Source organism: Cicer arietinum, chromosome 6 (genome assembly GCF_000331145.2).
Source record: "Cicer arietinum cultivar CDC Frontier isolate Library 1 chromosome 6, Cicar.CDCFrontier_v2.0, whole genome shotgun sequence".
NCBI classification, from domain to species: Eukaryota; Viridiplantae; Streptophyta; class Magnoliopsida; order Fabales; family Fabaceae; genus Cicer; species Cicer arietinum.
Window position 1 is genome coordinate 17,468,724 of NC_021165.2, and position 12,013 is coordinate 17,480,736.

A 12,013-nucleotide genomic window follows, 5' to 3' on the forward strand; every position below is an offset into this window, starting at 1 on the left:
GAGATATATACTATCATTAAATAAAAGATAAATTGTTGATATTTGTTTATATTTTATTTCAGAAAAAAGTGTTAACTTCATTTATTTTTCATTTCGAATAAATTACTCAATAAGAGTGATTTAATAAATGTATTTTATTAATATACTTCATTTGATATAAAATGAATGCCATTCTTCGTCTCTAATGTATATGGAATTATGTTTTTCAATTGTATCCCTTAATTATTACTTCAATATATACTATGTCCAAAGCATTAGTTATACTTTGTATTATGATAATGAAAAATATATCAATAATTAAGAAGAATAATTTAGTAAAATAATTATTTTTTTCTTTTATTTATAATTATTTTTAATATATATGAAATGAACAAAAATGACGCTTATTGTAAAAATGACGAGTACTCAATATATAGAAAATAATTTAATAAGTCATTTATTAATAATAAAATATTTAATTGTACTTTTGATCCTTTATTTTTTCACTCTCATGAAAATAGTTCTCCATTATTTTAAAATAGAATATTTTGGTCCTCGGTTATCACATTTTTACAATTTTACCCCAACCTTCATTTTGACCCCCAAAAAGATATGCAAAATGATGATATAACAAAATACAATGGAAAATATAATTTTTCATTTCAGCAAAAACTAAATAACTATTTAAAAATACAATTTTAACTAAATTAAAGATCTGAATTATTTAGAATAAAAAATTAAACTAAAATTACAAATACAGAAATTCAAAGAGAAATTAAAATTAAAAATCCTAGTTTCCAAGTTCACACCATGTTCTAGATAAATCCTAATTCCAAAACTATGATAACATATACGCAGCAGGGTTGGTGGTTCAAATAGTTTAACCATTCCAGATTCATCTCTCATATGTTGGGCTTAAACTCCAAAGGCCAAGTAGGTAACAGGATCTTAAGACACTTGAATATTTATGGCGGAACATAATTTACCCCAAGTTCCAACAAAATTTAAAAAACCTAGTTTACTAGTTTATTCATTTATAACACCGATAACAATAAAAATTTCTTAATTGTGCATCGTGCTTAATTAGCCATACCTAAGTAAGTAGGTTGGTGAGGAAAGGTCCCCCACCTTTCACAATTGCAAGTAACAACTTGATGAGTTAAAATATTTGACTTTTTTTATAAAGTTAAACTTAACTTCTAGTATTTAATAACAAGCCAAGCCGTGTGACCCTATGTTATTTAATAGTACTAATAACAATGACCACATATAAAAATAATTAACAGGACACCCGAAACCGCATTTAAATTGTTAAAAGACTAAAAGCTCTTAACTATTAATAAACAAATAAGGTCTTTATTTATCAAATTATTATAATATTTTCATCTGTAATGATATAATAAGGTTTTAAAAAAAAAGTAAAAACAAAATACAGTTTGTTGATGTATCCAAAGGAGTCTTCACCAAGGATACATACATAGAATAGAAATGTAACACAAATGACAAACCATTGTGTTAGGAAAAGAATAAAATGAAATTTTTTTCTTTATCTCAAGAAGACCATTGATCAGGTAAAGTGAGAAAGTAGGTAGTCATAGCCTTCCGGAATCTTTTCTTGTATTGTTTAGGAGAAACAATTGTGGGGGCAGCATTTTTTGGACCCCCAAGTATCCCAGATGCTTTTACCCACGTTTCTAAATGCTTGTCCCATGTGTACTGTCTCATGAAATCAATTATCCCCAAAACTAGCTCCTTCTTCTCATCATCCACCCCAACCAGCAATGAGTAATCCATAACATCAACTGACTGAACAACAACAACAATGACACAAATCTCAGTGACCAACAACCTTTTACATAATAGGCAATTGCTACACAATAAATAAAAAGAAATATTGTCAACCGTGGATTGCAAAAAATAGCAATTTTTTCAAATTTCATGTGTTATAATAGCATTGCTAATGATATAGTCCTGTAGTGCTGCTATGGCCGCTACTTGACTATTTGTATTAAATCACATATTGTAAAACAATAGTGGTTTGTTAAAATTGTCCTATGATATAACACTATAATGCTGCTATATCTGCTATTCAAAACGTTGCATAGTATAACTATTATATAACTAAAAAAATATTAATAATAATAGTAACAACAACAAAAGCTTTTAATCATTTATGCTTACCGCCAAAAAAGAAGTGTCGTTCCATACGGCTCTTTCGAGTCTTCTCTTAGCCCTACTTCCAAGAAACATTGGTTTTGTTCTCAATGTTTCTAACAAGTTCATGTCCAGCATCACTTTGTTTGTCCCAGTTGTATCAGCATTGTACCTGGATCTTTCTGAGCCCTTAAGATCATATACCCTAGATATGTTTCTCTTGTAAAAAAGATTCTCCATTACCATCAGATCTATCTTTGTTTCCTTCCCACCTTTTGGGTATTTGGCAGTGACCTGTGTTAAAACAAAATAATATCATTATAAAACCTAAAATTTACATTTCAACAACAATTACAGTGACAAAGTATGAATCTCACCTGATAAATACCAAGAATTTTGGCAAGGCAAGTTGGTCCTCCTGAGTTCAAGGCATCCATCATGTATTTGAAATATTGAGGTGCGAATTCTTCAAACGATTCCAATTCTGTCTTTGTCACTTGTTTAATAATAAATCTTTCATCTAATGACTTGGCAAAATATACATTACTTTTCCCTCCCTGTGCACTCCATCTCCGGCCACGGCTTAGGGATCTCACGAAATCAACTTCATTAGGGCAGCACTTCTTTCTAAGTGAATCAAACTGCTTTGCAAAATAGCAAGTGACAGAAAAATTCACTTTACCTCCAGCAGCAGCCAAAGAATCATCGCCGAAAGAGATTTGCAAGTGTATAGATTTTTTGTTGTCCCTGATAAGCGAACTAATTGAAGATGGAGCATCGTCAGACCCATAACTACCGTAATTGATATAATCCAAGTCCAATGTGGCCCATGCAGAAAAGCTGGAAGAAGCTAAATCTGAATTGTTCCTCTCGCGAGAATTCCAGCTACCATCATGTAGTTCTGACTTCCCTGAAACCCAATCTTCGTAGTCCTTCGAACTGAGGGCATAGGATATTATGCTGGAGTAATCATTGTCATATACAGCTATAACTCTATCACCATGACATGTTTGGGAAAGCAGCAACCGAGCACCTTCGGCAATGTGAGAAACGGAGGAAATGAATGACGGTGTGGAGCTCAGAATCAGATTTATCCGCTGCGACTCCCACGGCAACATTTGAAAGTGATTTTGCAATACATTGGAGACAGGGTCTCTAACCATATTCCTGTAGTCTCCGGAAGCATGAAAAGATCTAAGTGTTGACATATGTAAAGATGAGGGCAAGTCTTTCCGAATTTTTTCCTGAACTCTTAATGCTGAATCAAAAGAATGAACTCTCATTGTTTGTGTCAACCTTTTAAAGGAAGAGTGGCTGTGAACAGGTTGTTCAGTTCCGGTCCATGCCAAATCTATTTTTTCGGAAAGATTGGATTCCTTTGGTGGTACAAACTCGGATATTGTTTTGTTTGAAATAAGCTCATCAGCCGAATATGGTTCTTCCCCATCAAAATAACACACAGATGCTTCAGAACCACGAGACTCAAGTTGGTCATCCGGCTCTACAAGCTTATGACTTTCACGAGACTCCTGCAATTTCGAAGGCTGAGAATTATTTTGCTCTAGCCCAGAGTCAAAGTTTTGATCCGTGTGAAGTGAGTCGTAAACATCTGCAAACGATGCATTTTCTTCTTTAACCTTGGAACTAAAGCTTCTTTTAATATGAGAGTCCAGTGAGTATAGCCGATGATCCCAAACATGTGAACCAATTAGAAGTGAACGTCTCAACCGATTTAATTCCAGAATGTCTAAAGCCATGTTTCTTGGCTCTGCAATTTCCTCAGCTGGTTTTAGCAAACTCTATACATACACATACATGAAACAAAACAAAAATAGATCAGGAACTCATATACATACAAGTATATTCATCAGTAATAAATGTCGGAATAAGCATATATACATACAATACAACACATCATTTCCCTCTCCGAAACCAAGTGTCCTAAACTCCTAATATAAGAATGTTACATAAGCACCAAGTATAAATTATCGATACTCGATTGTGGAAAATAGAAAAATACCAAAAGTCAGCTATGTGAAATAGCGGATAGCTTTGTGGTCATAATGCAGAGGCCGCATAGAGGTCAAAGTAACTAAATTATATATATAAAAAGGCACGTTTCATACAAATAAAAAAGGGCTTGGAGTCATAGCATAGCTTATATATTGAAAGTTATGCGTATTATAGTGAATATAGTAGTAATACTAATTAATTCTTCAGTTTTTCAACTAAAAAAATAGGCCATGTTCGACACTAATTCAAATTATTCAGTTTTGTAATAAAAAACCTTAAATTATATTTTTCTGCTATTGCCGCTATTTTGGCTAGCAGAAATTGGAATAGAGGCCACTATTGTCCGAAAAGCGAAACTAGGATAGCATCGCGGTTTCCATAGTGGATTTGTCAAAATCCGCTATGCTATAGTGCCGCTATCGCTGTTATTTGACAACACTAAAATTTGTTTACTCACATGATAATTCGTTTTTTCTCTTAGAAGCATGTCTTTCAGATCAAGTATGTGGCAATGAACATCATAGCCTCTAATATAAGAATGTTACGTGAGCACCAAGTATAAAATTAGTCTACTCACATGATAATCTTTTTTTTCTCTTAGAAGCATGCCTTTCAGATCAAGTATGTGACTATGAATGTCATTGGCATCTGACACCTCCTTTCCAATACCAGGAGACAAAATCTTTGTTTCAAATCGTTCGAGCACATCTGATATCTCCACATACAAGGTTTTCACTTTATTAAAAAGCTGTGCAAAAGAAGGGGGAAAGTTAAAATTTTGATACCAAGGAGTTGATAAATTAAAGTTTACAATCTCCAAAAGGCATATTTTTCAGCACTACCAAAATAGAAAAGTAAAAATTGAGTATATTTGATACATCACCTCTCCTGCCTCCTTTCTAATCCACTTTTCTTGGGTGTAGCCAAATTCCAGAACAGATGGGGGTAGATGGACAGAAAGAATATCAATAGGGGAATACCGGAAGAAAACAACCATGCTCCCAAACCTGTTTAAATCAGGTTGTATATAATTTTTCAAGTATAACAAAACAAGAAAACAATTGCATAAATAAACAGAATAATCAATTTATGATTCCTTGTCCAGATGATTTACCCATAAAACCGGAGGCAGTCCCTCTGCAATGAATGTCCGCAGGTAGCAACTCGATTAGCAGTTGCATGGTTTGAGAAGCTAAGTTCCAAGAACTTTCCAAAAGACAATCCCCAGGCAGCATCCGACATAACAACTCTCCGAGTAGCTGGTGGAACTCCATCAACAAGTGGACACCTCAGACACCGGTGCCACATCCAAACCTTGCCATCTCTTTCACCTGGTAATTTCACAGAGGGAAGGCGCCTAACATTGATTGTAAGATTTCCTTGCTGGTGTGTAAAACAAAGGACATGCGCCTCCGCAGGCTCTTTACAAGACTGACAACAAGATGTCTGGAAAAAACAATTCTTATTATAACAGTTAGGAATTAACTGGTATAAGGATAACAGCCTAACAGCAAGCAGAGAAAATAAATGCAGCTTACCTGATCAAATAGATCATCATGTAGATATCTCCCGAGTGGCTTATCAAAAGAGCCGTAGAATTTTATGCGCAGCAACCTAGTGCGTTCACATACAGTTCCTTTCGAAACACAATGACTGGAAAAGTACACTAATATGCTCTGATGAGCTTCAGCGGCTGAAAAGTATTCACCAGAAAACTCATCCTCGTTAATCTGGTCTTTTGTTGAGTCAACAACTTCACATTCTTTCTCACCTTTAAGCATGGTTTCTTGCAAATCTGCTCGTGAAGGGTCTCTTGAACTAGACATAGTGTCCCCCTCTGATTCATTGCACTGGTGCAAATAATCTGATTCAAAAGTCAAATTAGATGTTAGGTTATTATAGTCTTGATCAGAGAGCATTGTCTCAACACTATAATCCACCATGGTGCCTGAATATGAATGAAAGTTAAGTTCATCCAGATGCTCTGACACTGGTCCCAGATTTCCAATCTTTATATCAAAATCTGGTCTTTTGTTGAGTCAACAACTTCACATTCTTTCTCACCTTTAAGCATGGTTTCTTGCAAATCTGCTCGTGAAGGGTCTCTTGAACTAGACATAGTGTCCCCCTCTGATTCATTGCACTGGTGCAAATAATCTGATTCAAAAGTCAAATTAGATGTTAGGTTATTATAGTCTTGATCAGAGAGCATTGTCTCAACACTATAATCCACCATGGTGCCTGAATATGAATGAAAGTTAAGTTCATCCAGATGCTCTGACACTGGTCCCAGATTTCCAATCTTTATATCAATACCAACAGAGTTTATCACTCTAGAAGCATCATCAGCCTCTGATTGGCATATGGTAGAAGAAAAGATGTTAGATACAGTAGAAATGTCAGTGTCAGCTGTTGCACTCTCTGGCATGTCTGTCGAGTGTTTTACTATCATTTTAGGCAGGGTGGCACCCTCATCAGCAAGGAATGAGGTCTCAAGAGATAAATGGTAGGCAGCAAAAACTGCATATTGCACAACATGTTTAATTTTTTTCAGTTCTTCAAGACATGTACCCTTCAGTAAGACCTGCAGCAAGAACCCAAATCAGAAACAGAACAAATCTATAAGATTCTCTTCTCTTTTCTTATATTGAATTCTACAATTCTCTTCTCTATAGTTAGTTACTCTACTCTATCGGACACACAAAAAGAAACAGAAAGTACACTTAGAGTTTTCAGAATAGACTGCCCGGTTCATCCAACTGAACCGTCCAGTCTGCCAGTTGGTTCAATCCCAGTCAGTTCTAAGTCTGTCAAAACCGGATTGAGCCGCAGTTGGTTCGACCGGTTTTTTTTTCAAAAGAATCTATTTTTCAATACTTATTTGTATTTGTAATCATTTATTAGTCATCCGGTTCAACCAATTGAACAATAACCTGAAAGTCTCAATGGTTCAATCTACGATCTGATTATTAAAACATTAGTATGCTAGTAAATTACCGTGCATCCCAAACGCCGTGGGCAACCTTCAAAGAACATTAATGTTTTGGATGCCTTTTTGTTGAATTGATTACCAGTCTCATGATCTTCCACAATTCGGTCTAATCGGAACAACTCACAGTGCCCTAGTCGTGCTTTAGATAAACTATCCACTGATGGAGTGATAAGAGCACCAGTGCAACGAGCTATCCGCTCTAGCAAAGGCTTTTTAACATTCAACACCAAGGAGATTTCCTTTGCCAGCAAATATTCCTGAGCGCAGGAAGCAACACTTTTTTCTACCAGCAAAACATTTGGTCGAAGAGCCTCAATTTTTGAAATGATCATCTTCAGATGATCATTTTCCTGCCAGCATAATCAAATCAATATTTTTTTCCAAGAAAAACTAAATTTAAACTGAAAGATACATAGGCCATTGATCAAACGCGAAGGCACCTGCTGCAACAATGTATCAAAAGAAGCCAGTTGATTTGGAACTTTCTGATATTCCAATGCTCCTCCTAGGAGGAGAAGTCTAGGCTTTTTGTATTGAGACGTCATGCGCTTGTGCTTTATATTTTTTGTGCAAACAACTCCTTTGATAAGGGTGCTACAAAACAAGAACCATAATTTCACAGTTAACCAACCACGTGAAATGCCTATGAGTGTAGAAATGATCAATACGGTAGATATGCAAATTCTGGAACACGCATTACCTGTCACTCGGGCTTCCAGATGCTACACATTTGACCTTTACATAATCACCAGGATCCATACTGCCACCTTTGCTAGTGTCGGGTCTCACAAAGTTAGCAGCTTGCCACGCTACGGTTGCAACTATGTCAAGCCAGTCCACAGAATCGTTTTCCTTACCAACTTGAATTCCCTCTCCCTGTAAAAGTTGTGAAACAAGAGCTTTAAAATGCCCCTGTATGACAGCTTTTAAGGGTTCCTTGTTTCCCTCATTGTGTTTCTCTTTAGCAGGAAACGTATTAGATAGACTGCTATTGGATGAGAACAAGGCACCTGAGTCACCGATATCATCATCCTCATCATCATACGCAAAGAAATTGCCTTCTGCATCATCGTTTTCGTCATCAGGTGGTGGGGGGAACCAGATATGGCCGTTGTTTTCAAAATCCAACGGCTTCTGTGAAATCTCATTCTGGTTTCGGAAAATCGACAAGTCGTCAGAAAAATAAGTAGGGTTATGTGCATCCTCCGTACCAGGTTCAGGCTTTTTTAAAACAACCGTACTTTGTTGACCGGAGGGAACCTCAGACTGAGGAATGGGGCTTTTCTCCTGCCCCTTCTTCTGCAAAGGAAGCCCGGCCCTGCTGGAAGTAAAATCGATCCTAGAAGGGCTATCTGAAGGACTTGATCCCACAGAATTGCAGTTGTAAGTGTCATGTCTAGCACTAACGCTACTCGAATCTACATCTGAATTGTTATCGCAATATGTACGTGATGGGCTGAGAGAGTGCTTCCCAGAATTTTCCATTCCTTCTTCATCACTCCTACATTTGTACATAATAACATTTCAAATTGGAATAGATAAACCAGGCAAGTCACTTAGAGTTTCAAATCATTAAAAAATTATATAATTTGTTTAGAAATTATATACCTATGCATGAGAACATATGTTAAGAAATTAATATACCAATGGAAATTCACCTTTATGGTTGCCATACAACAAAGGCAACCATTTCTATAAGAAATCATATATCTATGCAAAGTATAAATTCCAAATAAAATATGACAAAAACCATGTAACATCAAACAAAAAAGGTAAAATAATGATTACCTAAAGGTAGATGGAGGAGTGGATAACGAAGAGGGTTGATCACCAGATGAGGTGATACTCCTATTGATCATCGAACGAGCATAGTACTCGCGCTCTCGATCATGAAAATATTGTTCAAAGTGACTACCCTGATTCAATTCAACATTTAGTGGACAACTATCTCTTTCAGTCTCAACACTAAAGCAAGGTGAAGGCGGGTCAGGACTTTGTCTCGGACTCTCTTGAGGCGAAACAGCAGGATGCACTTTCAGAATACACTTCCTCTGACCCTCACACAACCTATTAGTAACCGAACAGAACTTGCAAGAACTAATGGTTTCTCTCAAACCACTATTATGATCAGATTCAGAATTTGGAAGATCACAACCTCTGATACACTTACCACACAACCAACGGCCACAGCTTTTGCAATTGTATTTGCAGTGAATCATCTCATTGAAATTTTGACTACAATCACAACACATTTTGCAGCCACTGTTTTTCATATCAATAAAACTCTCAGATAAATCACTTCCTCCCCAGGAAACCCAAGACCTAACCTTTTCTATTAGATCTAGTAATGAACTATCAGGTATTCCCATATAAGATGAAAATAACCCAAAACCAAATAACCTCTAACCTAACTTCAGTATATGAAATTTCTTCCACAAAAATTTAAAACCTACCACAACACTGATCACTCTAAAATTGTCTAAAAATCAAAAATCAAGTGAAGAGTATTGATAAAAACCCACTATAAAATTTGGGGGAAGGGGTGAACCAAATGAGATTGTTTAAATTTAATTATAAATTATTTTCTTTTTTTTGTGTGTGTTTTTTGTTGATTGCAAATCCTCCTGGGAATCAAATAATATCAAAGGAGGAGGATGCTATATGAACCAATCTGAGACTATTTACACCCAAATCCTAACAAAAAAAATTAAAAACAAAAACAAAAAAACTACCAGACCCCACGGAACAATGTTTTAATATCAAAAAATAACAAAGACTAAAATCTTTATCCAAACAGAAATAAAAAAGCAAGAAAGTTTGAAATGTTAATGACCCCACAAAGTGAACCGATCCCTAAATCAACAAGTATGCAATGAAGAAAACGAGTTTGTGTTTTCGTTTAGAAGTAAAAGGTGAAGTGTTTGAATGAGTAGAAGAAGAAGAGAAAAAGTGATTACGAAGAAAGAAAATGTTTAAATGCTGAGAAGAATTAGAATGAAAAGAAGAAAGAGAAGAAGTAGAGAGAAGGTTCCCTTTCTACCGGAGTAGGCTCGCATCTCAAACACAAACGCTACTCCCTTCTTCTTACCCATCTTTCTCGCCCTCTCTGCTTCCTTTTCTTTTCTTTTTCTTTTCTTTTCTTTTCCTTTCCTTTTCTTCCACCCCTTCCCTCTTCACCTTATTAATATTTTATAATATACTAAAATATTCTTCATTATTCATATTTATTGTTAATTATTCAGATTGATTTCTTCCTTCATTTTCCTAAAATAGCACGCAATTTTCTAATTCTTACAAAAATAGTCAAACGACTTATATTTAAAATGTATTAAATAGGGTTAAATTAATTTGTATTATCTATAAAATTTTATTTTGAGTTTCTACAAAATTATTTTATAAATTGATATAGTTTTTACAAAAACGAAGCATATTTTTATTTTTAAATTTTAAAATAAGTTTTTGTAAGTATATTTATAATATTATTAAGAGTTTATTTGCACAAATATATATAATTTCTTAACTTTGAATAAATTAAATATAATTTTTTTTAAAGTCATATACTCAATATCTATAAATCAACTTCTGAATTTATATTTTGTAGAATTTTTTTTTATTGTGTTGTAAATTGTATACAAAGTATTTATTCAAAAACACATGTTAAACTTCAAAAAGTACTAAAACTATTTGCATAATAATTTTATAAGGACTAAAATATGTATATATATTTTTTTTACAATACTAAAATCAAAATTTACAAATTTTAAAGGAATGAAAAACTTATTTAATTCAGAAACAATTGTTAATTAATACATACGCACCAAAAACTATTGTAATTCTGATATATATTAATTTGATTAAGTTTTATAATAATTTGAGTAAATAGACAAATTTGTTTATAAAATTGTAAGCATCGGTCAAATAATCCTTCAATTTAATAAATTGGTAAATATATTATGAAATTGTCTAATATCAATTAAAATAGTTTCTCGATAAACTTTTGGTGTTAAATTTTTTGATGTGGTACTGTAATTAAATATGAGGCTTATTAATGTTGATCTCATATCAATGTCATATATCTGAAGATAAATTTGTCGATTAAATTTTGTCATCTTGTACCGTAATTATGCATTGACTAATTATTGACAAATTAATCCATTAAATATTTAAATTTCATATGAAAATTAGTTGATGATGTGATGACATTGATATGTGATCAATTCATAAGAATCACATATTCAATTAACATGTTACATCATAGTCTCTAACGATAAAAGTCTAAATATAAATTATTTTGATTAATATTTTACACTTTCAGTGATATATTTGTTAATTTATAAAATTCATAGACTAATTTAAGTGACGCTTAGAATTTTATGTACTAATTTCTCAATTCACTTGTAATAATTTCTCATTTCGTATTGGTCATTTTTTATTGGTCTACTGTCTGCATGCTTGGTCAAGGTTTAATTAGTATAATTTAATTTATATATGTAATTAGTGCAAAAATTATTAAATTATTAATAATACTTAATTTTTATTATAACTATTTATAAAATCATTTATATAATTGATAATAATTTATTGATTATTTAAAAAAAATTACACTAATAATACATGCAAATTGAACTCTTAATTAGAATATCGTCATCTTTTTTTAATAATAGTATACCATTATCTTGAATCCTACTATCCTTAGTTAATTAGTTTGTTTATGTTATTTTCTGTTTTTAAAATCTTTGATTGTTTTGATCCATTAGCAAGATTTCCTGTTCATTGGTCAACATCAGTGTGTATATGGTAGGCCACAAATAGACCTCTTTTCAGCACTTTATAAATTTATAATTTATGATTACTTACAAAATGTAAAAAATTATG

General features: G+C 33.5%; 1 protein-coding gene across 1 annotated transcript; it reads right to left on the bottom strand.

The window, feature by feature from the left end:
• Nucleotides 1-1,315: 1,315 nt before the first annotated feature.
• On the bottom strand, nucleotides 1,316-10,311 carry LOC101513716 (putative 1-phosphatidylinositol-3-phosphate 5-kinase FAB1C). Its single transcript, XM_073370345.1, has 12 exons — nucleotides 8,927-10,311; nucleotides 7,839-8,639; nucleotides 7,579-7,732; nucleotides 7,144-7,488; nucleotides 6,488-6,730; nucleotides 5,685-6,155; nucleotides 5,261-5,592; nucleotides 5,030-5,153; nucleotides 4,724-4,894; nucleotides 2,511-3,932; nucleotides 2,161-2,427; nucleotides 1,316-1,785 (listed from the first exon to the last, which is right to left on the bottom strand). The coding sequence occupies exons 1-12, from the start codon at nucleotides 9,505-9,507 to the stop codon at nucleotides 1,531-1,533; spliced, it is 5,166 nt and encodes a 1,721-aa protein (XP_073226446.1). The 5' UTR covers nucleotides 9,508-10,311; the 3' UTR covers nucleotides 1,316-1,530.
• Nucleotides 10,312-12,013: the final 1,702 nt, after the last annotated feature.

Coding starts and splice junctions, on each gene's coding strand:
- LOC101513716 (XM_073370345.1), bottom strand. CDS start 9,507: ATGGGAATACCTGATAGTTCATTACTAGATCTAATAGAAAAGGTTAGG. Junction 4,895..5,029: donor TTAGAAAGGAGGCAGGAGAG/GTGATGTATCAA, acceptor TCTTTTGCACAG/CTTTTTAATAAAGTGAAAAC. Junction 2,428..2,510: donor AAATTCTTGGTATTTATCAG/GTGAGATTCATA, acceptor GTTTTAACACAG/GTCACTGCCAAATACCCAAA.